Source organism: Canis lupus, chromosome 23 (assembly GCF_003254725.2).
Source record: "Canis lupus dingo isolate Sandy chromosome 23, ASM325472v2, whole genome shotgun sequence".
In the NCBI taxonomy this organism is placed as follows: Eukaryota; Metazoa; Chordata; class Mammalia; order Carnivora; family Canidae; genus Canis; species Canis lupus.
The window spans coordinates 26,886,154-26,913,232 of NC_064265.1; the positions used below are offsets into that span (position 1 = coordinate 26,886,154).

The window sequence follows — 27,079 nt, forward strand, 5'->3', positions numbered from 1 at the left end:
ATATATGTGAAACTTAAAGTAGTGGTAGTCTTTAGTGTACTTTAATAAGACAGTTGACTAGGGGATCCCTGGATGGCTCAGTGGTTGGGCATCTGCTTTTGGCCCAGGGTGTGGTCCTGGAGTCCTGGATTGAGTCCCACGTTGGGCTCCCTGCATGGAGCCTGCTTCTTTCTCTGTGTCTCTGCCTCTTTCTCTCTGTCTGTCTCATGAATAAATAAAATCTTTAAAATAAAAAATAAAAGTTGACTAAATCAAAGGAGGCAAATAGCATTTTATCTATGATTTAGAAAGTAAGCAGTGATACAGAGAATTATGAATCAAGACTCTTCGTTACAGGGACAGAAATCCCAACTCAAAATGATTTAAATTCAAAAGGAAATGTATTGGCCAGGCAGTAGCTGAATGGTCAAGCGGAGCAAGATAATAGGACTTGGTGACAATAGATTCCCCATCACTTCTCACCCTTTTTAAATTTTGTCCTTTTTTTTCCCTCTTCTGCAGGCAGTTTAGCTTACATTGTCTTATCTGTAATCCTAAAAGAAAAGAAAGTATCTTTCCTGATAGCCTTGGCAAGAAAACAAAGTCCTAGGGAAGAGACTGCCTGATTTTGATCATTTGTTCATCCCTGAATTAGACATGTAACTACGAGTAGGTGGTACTCTGGCCAGTCCTGTGTCTCTCCTATATCTTTGTACCAGGTGAACTGAAAGGAAGGGATTCTTTTGAAAGAATATGTTTACTGCAAAGATGGATAGAACTGGTGAAAGGAGAACCAAGAATTGAGAGACCAATTAAGAAGTGGTTTTGATAACTCAGGGGAGGGCTGAAGTGGGTTCTGAAATAGATCGCTCTGAGGAAAGAAAGTTCAGGAAGATTTAAGGTAAAATACCTAGAAGTGGGTGACTAATGAGAAATGGGAGATAAAGTAATATTAGGCTTCTAGGAAATTCTTTGTGTTCTGGGCTACTGTGTATATGGTGATGCCATTACTATTAATCAGCCTGGGAGGTTTAGAAAAAGAACACTTTGGGGGAATGGACTTAGAGATGATAAGTTGATTTTTCACTTGCTGAGTCTGAGATAATTTGGAATATGCAGATAAAATGACTGTGCATTTGGAAGTTGTGTCTGGAGGTTAGGACTTGAAAGAATCACATGTGATGGCTGGTATTACAAATGAAATTGTCCAGGAAGAGGTAGAAAAGTAGGCTGAAAGAAAAGCCAGTATTTAAGTATGGGTGGTGCAAGAAAATCCAAGTGGGAGGGGCCAAAAAAGAAGGTTTAGAAATATAGGTGAAATAGTTATGGAAGAGAGTTTTAATAAAGAGCATTGGTGGGACGCCTGGGTGGTTCAGTGGTTGAGTGTCTGCTTTCAGCTCAGGTCGTGATCCCGGAGTCCTGGGATTGGAGTCCTGCATTGGGCTCCTACTTCTCCCACTGCTTAAAAGTCTCTGCCTTTGGGTGTCTCTCATGAATAAAAAAAATAATCTTTAAAAGTTTAAAAAAAATCATTGGTATCTATAATTGTAGTTTGAGAAAAATGAAGATTTTGCAATATATTACTGTTGGTGATCTTAGACCAATTTCAATTAAATGGTGAGTATAGAAGTCAGATTACAGCAGGGGGAAACAAGTAGAAAATGGAAAGTTAGCTCATGAAGGAAGCAGAGGAGTTTTGTGTAGGTCAAGAGGAAGCAATAGAGACAGTAATAAGGGATAAATCAAAGTGATAAAGGAATCAGAATTGACAAAATTTATAAAAAGATGGAAATATTTTTGAATAAAATTATTGTTTCTTCTGTGCTTTTAAGCTCCTTCCCATTGATTGCAAAGTCACTGTTATGGGTACCTGTCTTGCAAGAAGTGTTTAAATAAATGACTACTGAATGAATGAAAGATCAGAGAGGGAACTTGAAGATACAGTATGATTGAAGGTAAACCAGAAGGGAGTTGAAGGAATTCATCCCTGTTCTCTTTCTCTGTGAGGTAGAATGCCAAGAAAGTGTCTCCCCAGCTTGCTTACCTCAAAGCAAGAATAGATGTGAGAGTATTCTTAAACTAAGAGGTACTGACACAAATGGAGTAATACTTTTCATTTCTGGCATCTTAATTTTGAAATCAGGACTTCAAGTCAGATGCTGTTTGTTTCTCACCAACTCAGGAATCCCATTTGCTTCCTTAACTGTTAATTTAACTTCTCTTGGATGTGTGATTTGTAAGAAGAGCTAGGCTTTGGAGACAGATGGTCCTGGGTTAGGGTCTGTTTTTCTCCACTTGTCAGCCATATGATTTCCAGTGTTTAACTTTTCCAGTTCAGATTTTTATCTGTGAAATTGGAAGTAGAAACTACTTTGTAAGCATGTTAAAAATGAGTACACATAAAGTGCCTAGTATCATCATGTATTCATATTACCTGGGATGTTCATCCCAGCCCCATATGAGCAGCCAACCTTGTTCTATCTTCACATAAAATAATGCTAGATAAAAGTACCATCTTATATTTAACCAGATTTTATCTTGCTGCTTGTTATTATTCATTGATCTAGTTCTTATCTCTAGACTTATGCAATTTGATGTCTTTTTATAATGACCTTCACTTTAAATATTTTAAAGCTGTCATATTCTCCCTGACTCCTTTTCAGACAAAATCCCTGTAGCTTCATTGACATGACATGGTTTTTAGATCCACATTGTGCTGGCTTTGGGTATGTTCTAGTCTCATTACTTTAGATGTGGTTTGACCTATGTCTAGGAAATAGCATACTTTTACTAAAGGAGAAAGGTAAGATTAATAGGAAATATTTTTTGAGGGATGCCTTTGGCTCAGGGTGTGATCCGGGGTCTGAGGATTGAGTCCCGCATCGGGCTCCCTGCGAGGAGTCTGCTTCTCCCTCTGTCTATGTCTCTACCTCTCTGTGTGTGTCTCTCATGAATAAATAAAATCTTTTTTTTAAAAAACCATATTTTTGAGATAAAATTTTCATTTTAATTGGTCAAAAATAAAGTGTAATTTTACTATTTCATATTCTAAAGTGTACTCTTGTCAATGGCATTTATAAAGTGATTGCCTTTATTCTGTTTTAAGATAAGTTACTGATGACTGATTTTTTTCCCCCCTTTTAAAAATCCCTAGAGGACAGCCCTGATGGTGCAGCGGTTTAGCGCCACCTGCAGCCCGGGGTGTGATCCTGGAGACCCAGGATTGAGTTCTGCGTTGGCTCCCTGCATGGAGCCTGCTTCTCCTTCTGCTTGTGTCTCTGCCCCCCCCCCCGCCCTCTGTCTCAATAAATAAATTATTTAAATAAAAATAAAAATCCCTAGAGCCTTCAATATCATCTAGTACCTAGTGTGTTGTGATTCATTAATGAAGGTGGGAAAAGTACACTATTGAAATAAGATGCAAGATTCAAAATTTTACTGTTGTACATAGCATGCTTTTGGTTGTTTGCTCATCAGTCATTACCCACTTCCTTCCTTGCAGGCCCCCAGTTTTGTTTGGTTGCTCACTCCTCACCTACATGACTTGAAGTCTTTAATAGTGTAAGCTAATCATGGTAATCTTATTCTTACCTAGTAGTGATTTCTTTAGGAAGGAACATAAGAGGCCAGGATTGGTCACATGTCTGGAAAAGTCAGCTTAGGTAGCTTCTAGGAAAGTTTTCATACCTATAAAGGGAAAGACAGCAGGAAACTTACCTTTCTGCTGGACAGTATGTGTCTGATATGATGCTTTGAAGTATGGCAGGTATCCATGACTATGAAGGGAATTATCCTAAGGTCCATACTGAGACAGAAGACTTAGCTGGAGCCTGGTGTCAGTTAAGTACCTTAAAGCCACCTTAATTTCACTTCTTGTTATTTATGCTAAGTCTCTTTATTGTTTAAGCCAGTTGAGTGTAATATGCTATTTTTAGTTTAGTTTAGGATAGCCCTAATGTAGGGAACAAATGTTTTTGAAAGTCTGCTGGACTGTTCCAGTAGAACAGTAGACACTTTGTGGGAGGTCCATTAAGATGTAATGATGAGTCTCCTAATTTTAAGATCACATTAGAAGCCTATTCAGGTGAAAACCTTCAGGGGTATTCTAGCATACTAAATGTTCTGCTGTTGAACGAAACAGACAAAAACATTTCTGTACTGCAGTAACTACTGATACAGATTTAACTACCCAGATAGTCAAGAATGAGCTATTTATCAATTCTGACAAGCGCCCCTTTCCATTTAAGAAGTTCAAAATTGACCACATGTAAAGGAATTGACTTTATTTTACTCTGAAGTAACATTAAGTTATAAGCATGGCTTTTTACAGGTTTATCAACGGTATCAAATCTATTTATGCAAAAAAATTCCATGCCTGGTACACATTAGAAACACCCTTTCCTTTGTTTTTTTTTTTTTTTTTTAACAATAGAAGCTGTTCTATAACATTTTAGATAGCACTCTTTAATAAAAGGAGCTGAAGAATATGAAAAATGTTCTAATTATCTGAGTCATCACTTGGACTTTAAAATAGTTACAAGTTTCAGTATTTTTGTCTCCACCCTTCTACAGTTTAGAAAGAAGTGAATCATTTTCTTTAGTATTTCCCAAATGATACTTTGAAAGGGAAGTGGTATATGTGGTCCCAATTTGTGTGTGAAATAACTAGTGTATACTTCGGTTCCTGATTTTAACTGCACTTTGTGGGATTCCCTTGGATGTCTCCTGTAATTATTGCTTATAAAGGTAAACATTGGGTAACCATAGCAACTTTTTTTTTTTTTTAAGATTTTATTTATTTGAGAGAAAGAAAGAGAGAGAGAGAGAGGCAGAGACACAGGCAGAGAGAGAAAGAAGTAGGCTCCATGCAGGGAGCCCGACATGGGACTTGATCCCGGGACTCCAGGATCACTCCCTGGGCTGAAGGCGGTGCTAAACCGCTGAGCCACCCAGGCTGCCCACCTTTTAAATATCTTATTTATAAATTTATTTGGCAGGGAAAATGGAGTTACTTTGAATTACATGGTATTTTGAATACATGAATCAGTATAACTTTGTATCAGTTGAGGCCCTGGATAGGCAGTTCACTTTTCATACATCCAATTTCCATACATTCAGGATCACGCCCTGGGATGAAGGCGGCACTAAACCACTGAGCCACCGGGGTTGCTCGCAACTTATTTTTAAGTTGAAAAATTGCCCCAATTTTTAAAGTGCAATAATTTGATATTACATTATATCCAGTGTCACCACATTGTACAAACCATAATGAATTGCAGATAATCTCACCTCAGTTTTTTTTTTTTTTAAAAGCAAAGCAGAAGTTCAGCCTGTTTAAAAGTTTTACACTCTAATTTGTAATATTGGACTTAAGTTGTCTTTGATGCAGTTACTGAGAGATCATAATTACATTAATAATAATGTAAGATTATATTTCAGAGAATGTACTTATCCTGGGCCTGGAAAGACAGAAGGTCAAATGCCAGAGATTTTGCTAATTAGCATAAGTCCCAGCCAAAAACTCTACTAATAAGAGACATATCACATAGAGTATTTCAAAGTAATACAGCTTAAATAACTACTTCAGTCTGGCCTTCAATTCAGTCTAAATGATAAATACTTTTGCTTAATTTCAAACTACTTCTTGAGATAATCAAAACTATGAAGAAAATAATCCAACTTTTAAAAATATTGCTTAAATGCAATGCTATATACTTGACAACAGAATGTTTTCCTCCCCTTTCTCCCTTAGTTTTGGCATATTGGGTGTATTCTGGAAAACTACCTATGTTGTTATATTTGACTTGTTAATTTTTTTTGCTTGCATACTTTTTGAAGGAAATAACTAATTCTTTTGAGACTCCAGTCTAAAAACAATCGTTTAAATGTTGAGTTAGGTCTTAAGTTCTCATAAATAAATCTTTAATCTACACTCTTTCCAGGAAGCCTATTCCATTTCCTGTCTGAACTGAAACTCTGTTTTCATAAGTGTATGCTTCTCTAGAGGTCTCAAGTATTGTTCCTTTGCTCATAGCCAGTATATCTTAGGAATGGCTTTGTGTGTGTATGTGTGCATACTCTGTTGGAGGGAGGGAGAGGAGTAGAGTTAGCATTCTTCTAGTCATCCACTATAGCTATTAAAATGTTACTAGCCTGCCTAACCATAAGAAAAAAAAATCTTCCTTCTTTTGAGGCACATACCATCTGGCTAAATGACTCTTCTGTTTTTTTGTTGCTATTGTCTGTTGAATCTCACTCCTAGTTCTACATCTGGATCAGAGTTGTATCAGTCATCTATATGATTTCATTTCTTTGTAGATGACATTTTATATATCATACTTCACAGCTTAATAGCTTCTACATCAGTAATCTTCTCCACTTGGCTCTTACCACATACTCCAATAACCACATCCCACAATTTCTTTCTTGTACTACCTTCACTTCTGTATTTTTGTTGTTAACCATCCTAGACCCTATGACCTATTACTTTCAACTGCCAGCTAAATGCTCACACTTACTCCTTTTCAACTTCATACTTTCTCTTCCACTTACCTTACCCACATCAACCTTCCTTCCTGTGTCAAAAGACAGAGATCTCTTCATAACTCAAGGTGACTTTCCACTTCCATATAGAACTCCCTTTTTTCTGTTTCTGTGAAATCTACCTTCCTCAATTACTTTTTTTTGTTATTCCCCCTTTTTAATCTTTTTAAAAGATTTTTTAGCATTAAATTTTACTTATTATTAAAATTTAAATTAACATATAATGTATTATTAGTTTCAGAGCTAGAGTTCAGTGATTCATCAGTCTTCTATAATACCCAGTGTTCATTACATCACAAGCTGTTCTTAAGTTCCATCACCCAGTGACCCCTTTTTGACAATACCAAGTCTTCTAATTCATGAACACAGGATATGTTTCCATTTATTTGTCACTTTAATTTCTTTCATCTATGTTTTGCAATTTTTTAATGTACAAGTCTTTTACCTCCTTAATTAAGTTTATTAGTATTGTTTATGATGCTTGGTATATGAGGTTATTTTCTTAATTTCCTTTTCAGATAGTTTATTCTTAGTGTATAGAAAGGCAAGTGATTTGGTTGATTTTTTTTTTTTTTTGTATCTTGTACCTTTACTGAACTAATTAATTCTAAGATTTTTTTTTTTTGTGGAGTCTTAAGGGTTTTGTACATAATAAGATCATGTCTTCTGCACACAGAGCTATTTTTACTTTCTGATTTGAATATCATTTATTTTTTTCTTGCCTAATCAGTTTAGGAAATCCAGTACTTTATTAAATAGAAGGAAAGCTTTCACTTTTTTTTTTTTTTTTTTTAAATCACTGCATGTGTAGGCTTTTCATATAAGGTCTGTATAATTTCCTTCTTTTCCTAGTTTGTTGTAAGTTTTTATCATGAAAGGGTGTTGAATTTTTTCAAATGTTTTCTTCTGTATCTATTGAGATGATCATATATACACATTATTTTACCCTTTATTGTGTTAATGTCATGGGTTATATTAATTTTTTGTATGATTAACCATGGTTGCATGTCAGACATAAGTCCTATTTTGCCATGGTGTATGATCCACTTATTTATTTATTTATTTTTTTAATATTTGAGAGTGTGGGTTGGGGTACAGAGGGAGAAGCAAGTTCCCTGCTGAGCAGCGAGTCTGTCCTGGGGCTCCATCTTAGGACCCTGGGATCTTGACCTGAGCTGGAGGTAGATGCTTAGCCAACTGAGCCACCCAGGCATCCCTCAAATGATCCTTTTAATGTACTATTGAATTTGGTTTGCTAGTATTTTGTTGACAGTTTTATCAATGTTCGTCAGGAATTTTATATTCATCTTTAATTTTGTTTTTTGTATAGTGTCTTTGTCTGGTTTTGGTATCAGGATAATGCTGGCCCATACAATCAGTTCATAAGTGTTCCTTCCTCTTCAGTTGTTTTTGTTGTTGTTGTTTGTTTGTTTGTTTGGGTTTTGGTTTTTGGGTTTTTTTTGGAAGAGTTTGAGAAAGATTGGCATTGATTTTTTTTAAATGTCTGGTAGAATTTACCAGTAAAGCCATCTGGTCCTGGGCTTTAGTTTATTGGAGATTCTTGATTACTGCTTCAATCTTTCTGTATTCATGATGTAGTCTTTGGTAGGTTGTGTGTTTCTAGGAACTTACCCATTTATTTTAGGTTACTTGGTTGCTTGGCATTATAATTGTTCACAGTAGTCTAGTCTCTTATCCTCCCTCCTTCCCCCTTCCCATGACATCAGTTTTAGTGTCTCCTCTTAAATTTCTGATTTCATTTGAGTTCTCTATTTTTCTTGGTCTAGCTAAAGTTTTGTCAATTTAATATTTTTAAATAACCAACTCAGTTTTGTTGATTTTCTTTTTCCTTATTGTTTTCTTTAGTTCTGGTTTTATATTATTTTCCTCCTTCTGCTAACTTGGGGCTTAGTTTGTTCTTTTTCTAACTACTTCAGGTGTAAAGTTAGATTATTTGAGATCTTTCTTTTTTAACATAGTGTTTGTTACAGTAAACTTGCCGCTTAGTACTGCTTTTGCTATATCCCATAAATTTTGGGAAATTGTGTTTCGTTTTTCTCTCAAGATACTGAATATTTCTAACTTCCCTTTTGATTCCTTCTTTGATCCATTGGTTATTCAAGAGTGTTAGTTTCCATATATTTATTACTTTTCCAATATTGCTTTTGTTGTGGATTACTAGTTTCATTCTGTTTTGGTCAGAAAAGAGATTTGGTGTGACTTCAGTCTTAAATGTGTTAAAATTTGTTTTGTGACCGAAGATGTCATCTATCCTGGAGAATGTTTTGTGTGTGATTAAGGACAGTGTGTATATGCTGCTCCTGTTGGGTGGAATGTTCTTTATGTTTCTGTTAGGTCCATTTGGCCTATAGTGTTCAAGTCTACTGTTTACTTGTTGACTACTTGTTTGGATGTTCTATCCATTACTGAAAGTAGGATATTGAAGTCTGCTACTATTATTATATTGCTGTCAAATTTTTCCTTCAGTCTGTCAATGTTTGCATCATATATTTAGATGTTCTGATGTTGGGTGTGTATAATTGTTAAATCTCTCTAGTTTTGTCCTTATGTCTTTCTTTGACTCATGTGACACTTTTTGACTTAAGGTTTAATTTGTCTGATACAAGTTTAGCCACCTTACTCTATTTTTGGTAACATTTGCATAGAATATATTTTCCATCCCTTTGCTTCCAGCCTATATGTGCCCTTAAAATTAAAATGAGTCTCTTGTAGACAATGTATAGTTGGAACTTAAGTTTTCTTTTTTTTTTTTTTAATCCATCCAGTCATTCTGTGTCTTTTGATTGGTTAGTTCTTTTTTGAAATCAAGTTCTTTAGCCTTCAACATGTTTATCTTGATCATTGCCTTCTCTACCATAACTCTTTATGGGGGTTAATACTACTCAATTTATTATTTTCTCAGAGTCAAATTTATTGAAAAAATTTAATCTATGATTGCTACCACTCCTTTTGGTACCTTTCATTATTTTTCTCTGAAAAGGGACATAAAGTCATAAAATGCTAGAACTGAAACAGCTGTAAAAATCATTTAATCAGATTCATTTGCTTCAACAGTAAAATGAAGGTGCTAAGAGAAATGAAGTAATGTGCTGACAGCTAGTCAATTTTTGTTAACTTCATCTTACAAATTTTATATGGAACCCTATGTATGTGAAGAGGCCTTTGATTACTGAAGAAAATGTCACCTATGAAGTTCATATGCTTTGTTTCAAAGAAAATAATGTTGCCTTCAAACCAGGCTTAATATTGTGATAAAATTAGAGAGATGTGTATATGTTATCTGGGAAAAAACAAAAGGTAAAAGAACTAGTGAGCTGTTCAAGTTATGACAGATATCTAGGAAAAGTCAACTAAGGCTGCTAGCTCCTATTGTGGCTAGCAATAATCCAGCAATGTATATTCATATTATTGACTGATCTATCATAAAAATCTAAACTATGTTCTTTTCCTTAAGACAGTAATGTAGGTAGCATATTTATTAGATTTCTGTGTAATAGAACAGTTAAACTTGTAAAAAGTTAGTCTTTATAGGTCTAAACCAGTGTTGTATAATGATCATCACTAGCCAGATATGGCTGGTTAAAGTAACTAAGGAACTAAATTCTTGATTTAGTTTAATGTAAATTTTAAAAATACTTGATTTAGTTGTTAGAACGTTAAAATATGTTTGCAACGACTCAAACACCTTTATTTGCATCCTCAACTATAAATGGTTTGAGATCTAAATACAAACCCGTTACTTCTTTTTTATTACTTAAATTCATTTTGCTGGGATGCTTGGTTGGCTCAGTCAGTTAAGCATTTGCCTTTGGCTTGGGTCATGATCCCAGGTCCTGGGATGGAGCTCCATGTCAGCCTCCCTGCTCAGCTTCATGTCTGCTTCTCCCTCCCCCTTCTCACCACTCATGCCCCCTCTCTGAGATGAATAGATAAAATCTATAAAAAATAATTCATTTTGCCAACATATAGTATAACACCCAGTGCTCATCACATCACATGCCCATCAGCCAGTTACCCCATCTCCCTGCCCCAAATCCATAATTTCTAGGAAAATTTAATGTTCACATTGATATATGCTTTAAGTATAAAATACACAACAAATTTTGAAGAAAATAAAAAGAATGTAACATATCCACTATGTTATATTTATTATAAGCTGAAATACTAATATTAAATTTTACAGATTCTCACTCTCTTCCCTGTTCATGCTCATGCTACTCTCTCTCTCTCAAAATAAATAAAATCTTTTTAAAAATTAAATGTGTTCACTAGAAGAATTTAAATTATGTGGCTCGTTTTTCATTTCTGTTGTATGGCACTTGTCTACACTTTGGGTGACTAAACTCTGGCACTGTAAATAGTTTTATATTTATTGATTGATTGTAAATACTTTTAATGTTAAACCTAAAAAAATAAATAAAATGTTTTTAACCATTTTCTCAGAAATGTGATCAAGAGGAAGTTTTGATACTGGATGTTCTAGTTAGTTGACCATTGGTTTGAGAAGGCACCCTTTCAATAAATCAGAGGAAAAACAGCAACAGTGAAGTTTATGAATAGCTTTATAAAAGCCATCATTTTTTAAGAGAATGGACAATTAGAAGATATCTTTATATACTAATTACAATTAATAAATTCATATGCTGTACTCCTGCCAGTGGCTTAATTTAATTAAAGTGGCAGATTTGTCTTGTACCTTTTATTTAGGTCTTCTGTATTTACTGCACTTTACTATCATTTGTATTCTTATCTTGTACTGGATAGTTTTTTCATGTACCTCATTTAGGCTGCACAAGGTCTTTCTCCCCGTTTACTGAGGTATAATTGACAAAAATTTTATTACTTAAAGTGTACAATGTGATGATTTGAAGTACGTATCCTTTGTGAAAAGGTTACCACTCAAGCTAAAAAGTGTGTTAACACATCACCCACCTCTCATAGTTATCTTTTTTTTCTTTTGCAGTAAGAACACAATATCTACTCTCAGCAAGTTTCAAGTATGTAGTTCAGTATTATGAACTGTAGCCATCATGCTGTGTGTATAGATCCCCAAAAGTTACTGTTCTTAAAAAATCAAAGTTTGTACCTTCTGACCAAAGTTTCCCCTTTCCCCTACGCCCCATGCCCCTGGCAACCCCCATTCTACTCTCTGCTTCTATGAGTTCAGTTTTTTAGATTCCATGTGTAAGTGAAATATAGTATTTGTCTTTTTGTGTCTGGCTTATTTATGCTTATTTTATTTTTTAAAAGATTTTATTTATTCATGAGAGGGAGGGAGGGAGGGGCAGAGACACAGGCAGAGGGAGAAGCAGGCTCCATGTAGGGAGCCTGAAGCGGGACTCTATCTTGGGTCTCCAGGATCACACTCTGGACCGAAGGTGGCGCTAAACCGCTGAGCTACCAGAACTGCCCCCATGCTTATTTTATTAACTTAAATGCCCTCCAGTTTCATCTGTGTTGCTGGAAATGGCGGGCAGGATCCTTCATTTTTACGGCTGAATAATACTCCTGTGTGTGTGTATATGCACTTAAAAAAAAATCCATTTGTCGTTGACACTTGTTTCTATATCTTGTCTTTGTTAATACTGTTGAAGTGAACTTGGCAATGTAGATGGCTCTTTGAGATAATGATTTCATTTTCTTTGGATATATACCCAGAAGTGAGATTGCAATATCCTATAGTAGTTTTATATTTAACTTTTTGAGGAACCTTCATACTGTTTTCCATGGTGGCTGTACCAATTTATAATCAGTGTTCCCTTTTCTCCATATCTTTGCTAACATGTTATCTCTTGTCTTTTTGATACTAGATGTCATACCAGGTGTGAGGTGAAAACTCATTGTGATTTTTTTTTTTTTTTTTGCTTTGTATTTCCCTAATGATTAAGTGAGTACCTTTTCATTTACCTGTGGCCATTAGTATGTCTTTTTTAGAAAAATATTTATTTAGATCCTTTGCCTACTTTTATTTTTATTTAATAGGGTTTAAAAAAAAAGATTTTATTTATGAGTGAGAGAGAGAGAGAGGCAGAGACACAGAGAGAGGGAGAAGCAGCTCCCCGTTGAGCAGGGAGTGTGATGCAGGGCTCCATTCCAGAACCCTGGTATCATGACCTGAGGTGAAGGCAGATGCTTAACTGACTGAGATACTCACATGCCCCAATCCTTACCTATTTTTAAAAATCAGGTTTTTTTGTGTTTTTGGTTTTTTGCTATTGGGTCATATGAGTTCCTTATATATTTTGGATATTAATTTGTTATTGGATATATATGGGTTATAGTTATTTTCTCCTATCTCATTGGTTGTCTCTTCATTTTGTTGATACTTTTTTTTTTGCTGTGCAAAAGCTTTTTAGTTTGATGTAGTCCCACATGTTTATGTTTGCCTTTGTTGCCTGTGCTTCTGGTGTAATAGCAAAAAATCCTTAGATTGCATCAGGTCTTTGAAGGTGGAGATGATATATGACATTTTATAATGTCCTATGTGTATAGTAGAGTGGAAATGATAATATGGAATATTTGTTGAATCATTTGCTATTGTAATTTTTTTTTATAAATTTATTTTTTATTGGTGTTCAATTTGCCAACATACTAGAATAACACCCAGTGCTCATCCTGTCAAGTGCCCACCTCAGTGCCCGTCACCCAGTCACCCTCACCCCCTGCCCACCTCCCCTTCCACCACCCCTAGTTCGTTTCCCAGAGTTAGGAGTCTCTCATGTTCTGTCTCCCTTTCTGATATTTCCCACTCATTTTTTCTCCTTTCCCCTTTATTCCCTTCCACTATTTTTTATATTCCCCAAATGAATGAGACCATATAATGTTTGTCCTTCTCCGATTGACTTATTTCACTCAGCATAATACCTTCCAGTTCCATCCACGTTGAAGCAATTGGTGGGTATTTGTCATTTCTAATGGCTGAGTAATATTCCATTGTATACATATATCACATCTTCTTTATCCATTCATCTTTCGATGGACACTGAGGCTCCTTCCACAGTTTGGCTATTGTGGACATTGCTGCTATTGTAATTTTGAATGTTTTAAAAATATTCTTGCCAAAAGGTTTTTAGATTGTTTCAGTGTTATGAATTTTGAGTAGGATGGAACCAAATCTCACTGTCCTTTAGGAACTTTTTTATACTCATCTTAGAATTAGACAAGTTCAGAATTGCTAACACTTCATTTTCAAATCATAAGAGTAGATGTTCAAGATACAGATTTTAAATTAAGATTTGGAACTGACTTAGAGAGTCCAGGGTCCTTGGATATGATGTGACAAGTCCTATTACTCATTTTAATAAATTTGGAAATGGAAGAAGGCCTAGATTGCTTTAGCTCTTGTAAGCACTAGATGCTTATGTAAAAAACCTAGGAATTGTGATTACCACCTTCTCCCTCATGGCTATGGCCATCTACTGGCAGGTACTATAAATCCTATTTCTAAAATATATCTCCGTCTCTGCATTTACATGCTTAACATCCTTGTTAAAAGTACCTACTCTTTGGATTATCGCAACAGTCTCTTAACTAGTCCTTTGGCTCCATTCTTCTCAAATTTGTTCTCTACACGGAAGCCACATAATCTTTTTAAAGCAAAGTATGACTGCCTTGTTTTAAAATTTCTCATGACTTCTCAATCAGAAAATACAAACTTTATAATTTGCCTTACAAAGCCCTATATAGTCTGAGTTTACCTATTTCTCCCAACTCCCATCTGTTACTGTTCCTCATGATTGCTCTAGCCACACTGACCTTCCTCTAGTTTTCTACCTTTCAAGAAATTTTTCCTTCTACAGTTTATTGTAGTTTTCAATTATATAGTATTTATTTGTATGTAAGCTCCATTAGATTAAGGATTTGACTGTTTATTCATAATTTTGTTTCTTTAGCATAACAGAAAGCCTGGCACATAGTAGATGATGAATAAATATAGATAAATGGATGAGTCATTGACTGAATGGATGTTACTGAACCTTCACTTCCCGTATATAACTTGAATAGTAGTATCCACAAGATGTGATGAGGATTCAATGAGAATACATTTTCTAAAGATTTTATTTATTTACTTATTGAGAGAGAGCAGGAGGAGGGACAGAAGGAGAGGGAGAGAGAATCGCAAGCATACTCCCTGCCAGAGCATGGAGCCTGACTCTGTTCCCAGTCCCACAACCCTGAGATCATGACCTGAGCTGAAATCAAGAGTTGGATGTTTGACTGAGCCACCAAGGCACACCACAGTGAGAATAATTGTGATAAATATTTGTTTCCTTCTCCCTCCAACCTCCACTGAGTTTTTTTTTTCTTAGTATAAATAATATAGTGGATTAATTCTTTGGTTAGTTTTCTGGTTAGTTATTGTTTCTACTGCAGTTTGTTGCAGCTAATGTTTATAATCCATTTTATTTATTGAAAAATTTAAGTATACTGTTCTAAAATGTGGATCACTTACTAAAGGAAGGGTAAGGTTATCACTTAGTGATACTGATAGCTTCAGCTCCCAGTAAAAGAGACTCAAAATCACATTGACTTAAGGTAGAATTTCTATTTCTTTGTAACATAAGAGTTGGGAAGTGGGTATTCTAGGGCTTTTTTGGCAGTTCTGTTCCACAAAGTCTTCAAGGGACCCAGATTCCCTTTAGCCTACTCTTCACCACCTTAGACTCTGGTCCTTGTTTGGTTTAAGATGGTGGCATGTCAGCCATGTTCCAAGAAGTAGGGTGGATATACCATTTGTCCTTGTTAGGAATAGGAGATTTTCTGGCAACCACTTAACACTTGTACTTAAAATATTGGTCGGAACTTTGTCTTGTGGTTCCCAGCTACAGGGGAGGCTGAGAAGTATAGACTTTGTTTTGTGAGACTCTGTACTACCTAAAAATTGAATGTTCTAGTTGAATAAGATGGGAAGAATGGATGCAGAATATAGAGGTCTTTGTAAAAAACACACCAGATTAATAATAGGTAATATTAATATATGTTACCATGCGGAGTATAATAATATTAATAACGGGGACACCTGAGTGGCTCAGCAGTTGAGTGTCTGCCTTAGGCTCAGGGCGTGATCCCAGGATCCAAGCCCACATTGGGCTGCTTGCATGGAGCCTGCTTCTACCTCTGTGTCTTTACCCCCCCCCCCCTTTCTCTTTCTCTCTCTCTCTCTCTCTCTCTCTCTTTCTCTGTCTCTCTCATGAATAAATAAATAAATCATAAAAAATAATAATATTAATAATGGAAGAGTTAACAATTCATTATTACTATAATACCAGTGGGATCAAACCACTTGAGATTATTGGATATCAGTGGTTGTCAGCCATTTTGGAAGTGTGGATGGGTAAACATTTAAAAAATAGCTTAGTTTGTAAATATATTATGTGCATATTTAATTTGCATATGTTATAAGGATTTTGAATCCATCATTTTTAAAATATGTGAGGTCATTTTTATACCGGTTGTACAAAGAACAGGGAAAGCTGATAACCTAAAGAACAGCTATTTAACAACTTTTTTCCCTTCCCTCTCCTTCCTGCCACATTTTCTTTTAAATCTGTTTATAAGGCTTTTTCTTAACTATATGGGCAGATGAGGTCTAGCTCAAGAAGATTGTTCAGGATTCTTGAACTATGAGAAATGTTTCTTAAACATGGTTTAAACTCACTTCCTTACCATCTTTCACCACAAGCTTTTTATTTTTTAATACTCAGACTAGCTTGGCACAGAGTAGCCACTATATATACCCTGAGTAAAATTACTTTTCTATGATAATATGGAGGTCACAGATTTGCAAGGGATAAGATGAGCTTTGGATTCAGTCTCTGTACATAAAGAAAAAAATCATTTGTGTCAGAAGAAGAAAGGTAGTGTAACAAAATTAGGAATGTGGGATGCCTGAGTGGCTCAGTGGTTGAGCGTCTGCCTTCCGCTCAGGGCGTGATCCCAGGATCCAGGATCGAGTCCCATATCGGGCTCCTTGTGGGAGGCCTGCTTCACCCTCTGTGTCTCTGCCTCTCTCTCTCTGTGTGTCTCTCTCATGAATGAATAAATAAAATCTTAAAAAAAATTGGAAAGATTATGAAGTTGTCAGACTTGAAATCTGTTGGCTTATTAAAATTTAATCTAACTTGGCCTAAAAAGTAAGTGCCTCAAGAAAAAAAAATCACATCCCCTTGCCATTGTTCAAATGACAAAAGAAGTTGTTGAACCTAAGTTTGCACAGTCTTTGTTAATTTTTCATCATTAATATTTCATACACTCCTATTTTCTTAGTTATGGACCTGTCTCCTTTTCCTTTAAGTTATGAATTCTTTGAGAATAGGGGCCTGTCTTACTCAGTACAAGATATAAAATAGTGCCAGATGATGCTGTTAGCTTAAATAATAAAAAAATAGTGAATTATTTATCTGTGTATAGTATAGTATATTATGGGCCAGTAATTTTTACCCTCTTTCCTTAGATGTAAAATACAGTGAATGTGGAAGAATGGTAAAACCCGTAGTCCTACTTCTTGCTTAAGTTTACTACTTCCTCTTCTCAGTAACTGCTCAGTTTGGTTTACTGGAGTGTATGACAAACTTCTTACCGTCTCCTAAAATGCCTGAAGAGGGTGGGGAGGCTGTACTTAGCAACTGAATTGCGATCTCCGGACACCAGTCTGAATCCACCTCACCAGTAGGGGGAGAAAACGGCAGTAGTCCTCTCTTTACTACTGCCTTAACAACTGGATATTCTTCTACTACCCTAAATATCCATAATAATAAGACTGTCTTCATTTCATTTTAAACCAGATTCTGTTAATGTCCTTTAATAGATGTTGAAATGAAACAGAGGGGTTAAGTAATTTGCTCAAGGTCATGGTTAGGTTTGTTGGTAGGAAGCTGGATTAGAATACATACAGTTTGGCTGCAAAGCCTTCATTCTCAGTCAGTCATGGTGCTATTACTGTATTTTTCCTAGATAAGAATCTCTGGAGATTATTTTTCTTAGGTTATAAGTGTAAAGAAATTTAGGCTCCAGGAATTTAAGTAGCTTGTCCAAGAACACAGCTAATAAGTAACAGAATCAGAATTTGAATTCCAAGTAGGCTGGACTTCTTGAGGCCTTAATTTTTGTCATCCTCTATCATTATTTTATATCCTGTCAATTTCTGCATTTTAACTTGCTTCCCTACTAGAGGTACAAAACTCATTTTACTGCACTTTAATGCCGCTTGTGTTTCCTGATTAAAGTGTGTGTGTATATATAATATGTTCTCTTTCTAAAAATTTTTAGTTTATTTATTTTAGAGAGAGCATGAGCGGGAGGGGCAGAGGGAGAGGGATAGAGACTCTCAAGTAGCTCTGGGCTGAGTGTGAGCCATCGAGTGGGGCTCAATCTCCCGATCCTGAGATCATGACCTGAGCCGACCTGAGCCGAAATCAAGAGTCAGAAGCTTGACTGTACCTCCCAGGTGCCCCTGTATATATACTTTTAATGTATACATACATATTTGTATATACATATGAATTCCCTGTTGTCTTTTATAATTTTAATTCTCAATGCCAGAGTCTTGTGACATGAGATTCTTTTCATTGATATTGTTTATAAGTGGAAGAAAGTGGAAGGAAAGTGTGTGCACGCACATCATGTATATAATAAAAACATAATCCGTGCCTTCAAGGAGCTTGTGTTCTGGCTGGGAAAGACCTAAGTATGGAAGTTTACTTAGAACAAGAACGAGGATGTACCTGTTTAAGTCTTAAGTAGGTGAATTTATACACTGGATACTTTGGAACAAGTTAAAATTGCCTATATTAAAAAGAGGGATTTGTTTGGGGTGGGAAAAAAAAAACCCTGAAGATAGAATATAGGATACTGTTACCATAGTGGTTTCATTTTCACTTGTTTCGAATATCAAGATGGTATTTTTTATGTATCCATGTGGAGATAGTTAACATAATTTTGTATGTCAAAATATTTGCATATCTTTAATTTGGCTTAAAACTAGTTTATATTTTATGTTTTAAAATACAACTATGTGAATTAATAGCATATTTTAGTATCTTGGTACAGTTAGGATTACAGGCTTTTTCATATATTGATGTCCAGTGTTTTTTGTTCTTAAATTCTGGCATTCTTATATTATCTGTATCTTGCTGAGTTTTTGTTTTTCTTTTTCTTTTTATGTTTTGGTAAATAGGCTTAAACACATGTAATAACACTAGCCCTGAAATACCTATTTAAAAATAACTTGTTTAGGAATAATATGGCAATAAATAGTATATTCTTTTGTTACCTAAACTCTTCACAACCATTATAAGTTACCTATCTTTTAAGATTACTTTTACAGTCTAGTATTATATAGGTTGCAAAGATCTTGAGAGAATGGAAGGGTGAGGGATACCATTCATAAGTGCATGTACTCAGTGGAAGCAGAGTAGATTTGAAAGAGCATGTGTTTAGAATTAGGCACAACTTTACTAATTTATATGCCTTTGGATAAAATACTTAGTTTTTGTGTCTTTTTTCCCTCTATCGTATGGGAACATACCAAGGTTATTCTATTAAATGAGAATGTACAACACTTAGCACATTATGAATGTTCAAAAATAGCTGTTATGTTTATGAATAAAAATGCTAGATGATAGGAGAACAAAGATTGAAGGGAAACCACGATATTTTCTTTATTTTTTTCCGTTGGAAACTATCTGACTTATTTAGTAAATAGAGAAAGAAGGGGAAACCCTAACTATAAATTGACACTTCTTTGACACTTCTTTGTAGCTTTGAGGAAATTAATTTTCCCTAAAATCTTACTTTCTTTATGTTACCCTATGTCTTTTTGACTTACAGAATATTAATCTAAGAATTTTAAACAATAGTTTTATGCAGCTATTTAACAGATTTTAAGGCTTTATTCCATTTCCAGATGGGAAGGTAGAATTATTTAATTTCTTCAGTAAAATTGAAATGATCCATAGACATTTTGAGCCAGGATTTTTACATTGTGAAATTTTTGTCTTTTCTCTTTAAAAAATATGACCTGATTGATTAAATTCAACAACCTACAAATTGTTAGTAAATCTTAAATTTCTTTGTTTGAACTTCTTTGCATTTTTGAAACTAAATACACTTGGTTTATTAAAAATTATCTTCGTAAAAAAAAGAATAAAATCTTAGATTTGTGTTTTTATATTCTCATAAAATATTTCTCCATCTCTTTTTATGGGTTCACTGCAGACACTCTTACTGCAGCTGTCATTATAGGGTTAAACATTTGCTATATTGTAACATACGAAAGCAGTTAAGCTGTTTGGAATTGTTTACTTGCTAAAACCAGTGTTAGTCAGCAGAGGCAGTACACCAGATTTCCTTGTGGCTTTTAGTGGAAAATGTTAAAAGCGCACTCATTTTTCAGTTATAGAATTTTTCAGTTTGATCTGGATTAGTCACAGAACTGGCATGAACCTTCTAATTGTGAAGGCTGTCCAAATACACTATTTTTTTCTCCTGCTAGAGGAAGTTACATCCCGAGCAGTAGCTCAGATCTCTGGTAAGTGTAACATGTGAGCATTACTAGGCATTTCATCCTGCGGTTCTGCAGTCTTTGCTATTCAGACTGTTGCTCAGTTGGAATGCTTCTGTGGGGCTGATCCTGATGTTCGGTAGATATTTTTTAAGGACCTACTCATTTGGAGGTATCCGTGGCGATTTGCAAGATCATCTGAGAAACAGGAAAGCATCTGAAATCTACTGAAAAGGATAACTGTAGCGGTTTTCACAGTGGAAGGAAACTATATTGGCACAGAGCAGATGATTGAATAAAGTAGTTGGCTCAAAGAAGATGCACAGTCTGCTGTTTTTTCCTGTGAATGAAGACTATTTAATGGAAGCTGTATTCATGTGGAGATCAAAGGAAACACTGGAATGATAAACTACTGGGCTTTTTTCCTTTCTTTTTTTAAATGAAAAGCCTGAAGCAGTAATTTGAGCTCAAATGCCTTCTAATTTCTTCGCAGCCTGCCTGTACCATTAGGATCCACTGCTAACACTATTTCTGCCTGGTGCTGTGCCCTTTTGCTGGAGCAGCCACAGACAACTGCCTGATGGAGAAAGAATGAACGCTCTCCCTTGCTTATGCTATCGATGGGAATAAAGCTATCTGTGTTTCTTCTATTATATGGGATATCTGGATTAATCAAGCTGTATTCTAGTACCAAGAGTCCTATTGTCTCTTGTGGTCTGACTCATCGCATGTAAATGTACTGCAGCTTTGCTATTAATGCAGTGTTGTTGTTGTTTTTTTTTTTTTTTCTTTACCAAACACAGAAAGAATTGTCAACCTCTGAGCCTTATTTTAAGAATTTGTGCTGAGCTCTAGATATTTTTTTTCTGGATAGTATCTGCATTAAATCAGAAGCTGAAGAAATGAAGACAAATTAGAAGTGGAAACAGAATAGTGAGATTTTTTTTTTTTTCTCAATTATAAGCAAGTCAGCTACTGGTAACTGTATGACCTTGCAGGCAAGAGTGGGTATAGCTGTAATCATCTCTGTCACAGTAATTGTTTCTCATTTCATTTTGCATTGTGTGGTGTTGTCACTCCAAACAATGATCTTTTTATGCAAGTAAATTTCTGTGAGACAGAGAGCAATATGACTATTTTGTTAGGAGAAAAATATTTTTAAATGAGCTTATATTGGACTCTGTTTTAGTTATGGACATGTTGATATGAAATATCTTTTAAGTATTGCAGTAACCCAACAGAAAATAGTAGAATTTTGTTGATTTTAGGAAGTTATGTTACATAGTCATAATTTTAAACTTCAGTTTTTCTGATAGTACTTATTAACTTTAAAAAACCAGCTGCGCTGTTCAGAGAATGATCGTAACTGTTGTACAGAAGAGGAGGAAAAACTACTTGTGCTCTTCCAACTGTGACTTTTATCACATAGCTTAGAATTTAGTATTTTAAAAGAGCGAATGAGTCGTGTGTGTATTGTTGTTTTGGAGGAGGTAGAAGATGAATCTCCTGCATTCATTTCTAAATTGCCACAGGAAAATAAATCCCTACATTCATCATCTTCTGGAAGTGTATTGGTAAGATATTAGAGTTTATGTTTACTATCTTCTACTGAACTAGCAGGGTAAATTTTATCTGTTAAGAATAAACATAAGTTGGTTTCCGCTAGTTTCATTAAAAACCCAAATTAAAGCAATATAGATGTATAAATATGATAGAGTATCACTTGTGTATAAAATGCACACATTTCTGATTTTTACTTCTTCAGATGTTTAGATAACATTTCAGACTTTACTTACTATCTCTTACTCTCTTAAAAAGACTTTTTAAAAATAATTTGAGAATTGTAGTTCTGGCAACCACGTTTCTATTTTCATTTTGTGGTTTTAAAAACTGCTGTAACAAGAATGAGGAACTGTATGTTTTAGGAAAGGTTGACTGCTGCTAGCAATACTGAGGCACAACCTTTTCTGTAATGAATTTTATGTATTTACAGGTAGCACTTTTATTTAAAAAAGAATCATCCTTAACCTTACTTTTAATGTTGTTGTCAATTGGTTTCTTATTTGTCTAGTATAATATGATACCTTATCAGAGAGGCTGTGGTGTTAAGAAATTGTTATATTTAGCCATGCACGTGTTTGCCTTTTCATGTTATTCAGGTGTATGATATTTTTTGATCTTTGAATAGTAGTGATTTTCATCAATCATCAGATTTTCTTTCTTTGGATTTATATCTGTATAACATATAATGCTAACCCATGCAAGTTATTTAACACCCCAAACAGAACTTTTCAAAAAGGCCCACCTTCCTGGGCCTCAGTGTGGCCTAGGAATGACTTGTCTGACAAGTTATGTCTCACAAGCAGATGTTGAGATACCACACTTGTATTTGGAAGAAAATTTGTTTTTCATATATATGTATATATACACAAAAGGCTTCTACTCGCAAAAAATGAAGTTTTATTGTGTTTATTATCTATGTAATTTTGGTCATACTGAGTTGATTTTTTTTTTTTTAAATTAGGCCTTTTTTATTCAGGTGGGAATCCTATACTTTCCTATGATTTAACTTCATGAAACTTTTGGTTAATGTCAAAAACCAAATTGATTATCGTTGGTAAAGGGAAGAAAAAATTTAGGTTTAAAAGTTATGTGGGAATATCTTTAGAATCATCCATGCAGTGTGATTAATATTTTTTATTACTCTCTTGTATTTTAGCCATCACTGGTGCAAGCTATATTTAATGGAGATCCTGATGAAGTTCGAGCACTAATATTTAAGAAAGAAGATGTTAACTTTCAGGTAAAACAGTTAATTCACTGATACTGGCCTTTAAATCTACTTGTAAAAACTCTAGGAATTAAGATTTTGTTAAAAAGATATAACACATGTCTGTAACAGGTGTTTTAAATGAAGGCAAAAGGGTCTTGAATTAATTACCTCAAAAGAAAAAACTAGACTAGTCAGTGTAAAAACTATAACCCAAATAAATGAGGATCCAGTGAGGGTCGTTTCCCCAGCTTTTTACTTGGAAATTTTTCACAGAAAAGTTTGAATAAATATTCTGGCTACCCATATACCCTCTACAAAGATCCTGCAGTGATGTGATAACATTTTGCCACATTTACTTTCCCTCTTCAATTTACACATATAACATATATATATATATATATATATATATATATATGCACACACACACACACGTATGGTTTTCCATTGTCTTTTGATGAATCTCATTGAAAGTAAGTTGTAGACGTCATGACACTTCACTGTTAAATACTTGTATGCATTTTAGGTGAGCATTCTTTTTTGTGAACGAACTTTAAATAAAAGACATTTCTATTAAGTTTATAATATAACTAATTTTATACAATATATATAGTTTGAGATCAAATTTGTTTTCTGTAAATAAGCATTGTAAGCATTATATACAGACTCATCTGTTTGAGTCTGTCAGTAAAGAAAGACATATTTGAGAAGTCTCTAATCTGAAAGATACAGTGATTTAACATTCAGGACTGACATGACAGTTTTATAAAGATTGGGTATATGGATAATTTCCTCTGTGTTTCTCTAGTGGCCAGTAGTTAATTTACTAAATTGAGGCTAAAAATACATAATTTACTATAAAAAGATCAGACACATAAATGTGTGTTACTGTTACTGGAAACACACAACATTTTCCATACGTAATTCAGTCCTCTGAATTATTGGGGTTGAGGGGGTCTTGAGTCATAAAGTTGCTATAGCAACACCAAGACAGATGACCTGAAATGATAGGTGTAATTCTACAAGTCTGCAAGGTCATCTCAAACTCTCCTCTTTCCTTCATTCTTTCATAAAATACTACTGTGATAATATTAAGTAGATATTAAAAAAAAGTATTTATCTTTTAAAAGTTGGAGTATCCAGGGGATCCCTGGGTGGCTCAGCAGTTTAGCACCTGCCTTTGGCTCAGGGTGTGATCCTGGAGTCCCGGGATCGAGTCCTGCGTTGGGCTCCCAGCATGGAGCCTGCTTCTCCCTCCTCCTGTGTCTCTGCCTCTCTCTCTCTCTCTCTCTCCATCTATCATGAATGAATGAATGAATAAATCTTAAAAAAAATAAAAATAAAAGTTGGATTATCCAAATAAATTTGATCTTTAGCTAAAGTGGTTCATTCTCACATTAGGTAGTAATCAAAGTGCTATCATTACATTTTTTAAAAACCTTCCTAAGGGGATCCCTGGGTGGCGCAGCGGTTTGGCGCCTGCCTTTGGCCCAGGGCGCGATCCTGGAGACCCAGGATCGAATCCCACATCGGGCTCCCGGTGCATGGAGCCTGCTTCTCCCTCTGCCTGTGTCTCTGCCTCTCTCTCTCTCTCTGTAACTATCATAAATAAATAAAAATTTAAAAAAATAAAAAATAAAAAAAATAAAAACCTTCCTAAGTGAATTGCCTTTAAGTTTATATTTATTGGATACATGTACCTAATTCAGGATGTACTTATTTATGTATATTTTTTAAAAAGATAACTTATAGATTTATTTGAGAGAGAGAGCAGAGTTAGCAAGAACACAAGTCGGAGTGGCTCAGAGGGAGAGGGAGAAGCAGGCTCCCCAGTGAGCAGGGATTTCCCCATGCCTCAGCCGAAGGCAGATGTTTAACTGACTGAGCCACTCAGGCGCCCCAGCATATTTTAAATGGAGTGCCTGGTTACTTTACCTAATTGAGGTGTTCTGAAGAGTCTACTTTTCTTAGGACAGAAAATAGTGATGGTGTATAGACTTATGAAAAGGATGAAAATGGCTTTCTGTTCTGTTTAACTCTAGTTTTTTGGGTTTGTTTGTTTGCTTGTTTTCTTAATAGTACTAACAAATCTTATCTTGGTGAGAAAGTTTGCACTGTAATGCTATTTACCATGATTAATTTCCATTACTACAAAGTCTCATTATAGCCAATTCTGCTTTCTGCTATAGTAATCAAATTATTTTAAATTTAAAAAAATTAATCTTTTTGTGCATCAGTTTATTCTGGTGTGATATCCTTGGGAACTATTGCATATGTGTAACTAGTGTGTGACTCCCTCCCTTCCCCCAAAAAAACATTTATGAATTTTAGCCTCTACTTACAGTTTCCTTTCTTTACTTTTAAGCATCATTTCTTAACATCTCCTAACTTGTGCCCTTACTCTGAAACTAAAAGCGAGGTTAGTATTTCAAATCTGTAGGTCCTTCTTGAGAGTGGATGACTCTTCTGTTATCTTTTGTGATTCATGGGGTTTTGACAAGTTTTTTTTACAGCTGCTTTTTGGTCTTTTCTCATGTGACTTCATAGTTAAGAGTGTTGTCATAATTTACAATGTGTTAAATCTGTGGCCATTTTTCTAATTCAAGATAGTAAGTTTTTTCTTTTAAGAGGCAATGTATACATTTGTGTAGTAAAACAATGTTTTGTGTCATATAGAATGACTCTTGATAGGTATATGTTTAAGCTTCATGTCTGTAACAATGGTGTTTTTAAAAAATAAAGTAATTGAGAATAACGTCTTTTTGAAACTTAAGGTTTTTGAAGTTCTTGTTTATAAATTTTTAGAACAGATATGCAAATTTAGATTTGTTTCTGTACTATTAAATATTGTACTATTTTGGATTTATTATTTTTACTTTTTTCAGTAATGTCCTGAAGTTTTGGTTACTATGGACCACCAAATGGCATCATTTTATTAACACATCTAATTAATTTTTAACAAAACTTTAAATTTACAATGCTTTTATATTATTTGGTCTGAGAAAGAAGTCCTCTATTGTAGAAAGTAGGTAAGATGATTTCACTAGAAAGTACTAGCATTTCATATTTGGAAGCTTTAGACCACAAGTAATTGAGTGCCTAATTAAATAAAGATTTATTGCTTATATAATTAATCCAGAGCAAGGTGATTTTAGGGTTGGTTAAGACAATAGTGTCAAGCTCTGGATGAGCTTCTCTGTGAGAGTCTGTTTTCTTACAGTATTTATGACTGCTGCCTTATGTGCTTATGAGAAACAACCAAATAAAGTGGAAAGGGGCCACTCACTACAAGTTTTCTTTTTTCTTTTTTTTTTTTTATTAAAAATTGTTTAAAAGTTTATTTATTCATGAGAGACACAGAGAGGCAGAGATACAGGCAGAGGAAAAGTAGACTCCCTGCGGAGAGCCCAATGTGGGACTTTATTCCAGGACACCAGGATCATGACCTGCGCCAAAGGCAGCCGCTCAGCCACTGAGCCACCTAGGTGTCCCTGTTTCTTTTTTTAGTCAAGCAAAAGCACCTTTTCCAAAATCTCCTCAAAACTCCCCAGAACCTGGTTCTGTTGGATACTGGCTTATTCTAAACAAGCCCACCACCAAAGGTAGAATGGGATTAATTTTTTGCTTAGGTCAGTCATTGTTTATTACCTGATTCATCCCCTGGAGCAAGAATAGAGGCTTACCATCTGGTTATATTGCCATTCCATATATGGAGAAAATCAGCATTTCTTTAGGAAGTCATAAAGGGGGAAATAGTTGTTTGGATAGGTGACCTAAAAGTCACTTGGACCTGGAAGAAGCACTGTTAATCGAAAAAGTGAAACACAGTCAAAAATTTATAAAGGCAGAGTGGTATGTATATATAGTGTAAAGAATGATTGGAATATAAGTTATTAGACCTAAGTACTCATATTTTCTTACCTTATTTATATACATAACTTGAACAAATCGATTTAAGTTCTTTGGGACTCACTTTCTTTTATTGTAAAATGTGTGGGTTTACAATAATGGCCTTCAGTCCTTTTTCCACTCCAAATTTCAGATGCTCTAAAAATTTAGAATGATCCTGAATGACCTGCTTTTCCCCAAAGGGTTTCATTTGTATTTCTAAATATATTTAGCCAATATCATAATTATTACTTTCTTTCCCTAGGATTTACTAGAAACCTTAAAGACATGTTGTGGAGCCCAAATAATGAAGTCTGAAATATTAATAACACATTTCAAAGGAAAAGCCTAACTTTGTAAGAAAATTATTTTCTACA

The 27,079-nt window shown here is 34.9% G+C and overlaps 1 protein-coding gene and 1 long non-coding RNA gene across 15 annotated transcripts in view; one reads left to right on the forward strand and one right to left on the reverse strand.

Annotated features, from left to right (window-relative positions):
* Positions 1 to 27,079, forward strand: part of ANKRD28 (ankyrin repeat domain 28) — a 189,396-nt gene that overhangs the window by 59,671 nt on the left and 102,646 nt on the right. For 10 of the 13 annotated variants that reach the window (XM_049099578.1, XM_049099579.1, XM_025449105.3 and 7 more), the window contains one exon: positions 22,764 to 22,847. In XM_049099578.1, coding sequence (XP_048955535.1) covers positions 22,764 to 22,847 — 84 coding nt within the window. Of the gene's footprint in view, positions 1 to 19,855; positions 21,619 to 22,763; positions 22,848 to 27,079 lie in introns of those variants that run through there. The other 3 variants (XM_025449104.3, XM_025449111.3, XM_025449108.3) reach the window with 3 other exon arrangements.
* LOC112661190 (uncharacterized) lies at positions 1,043 to 25,364 on the reverse strand. 2 transcript variants are annotated; one of them, XR_003137491.3, is made up of 3 exons: positions 25,157 to 25,364; positions 3,571 to 3,666; positions 1,043 to 2,325 (listed from the first exon to the last, which is right to left on the reverse strand). It is a non-coding gene; the product is annotated as an uncharacterized LOC112661190 (long non-coding RNA). The 2 variants fall into 2 exon arrangements; XR_003137490.3 differs by lacking the exon at positions 25,157 to 25,364 and adding an exon at positions 6,532 to 6,789.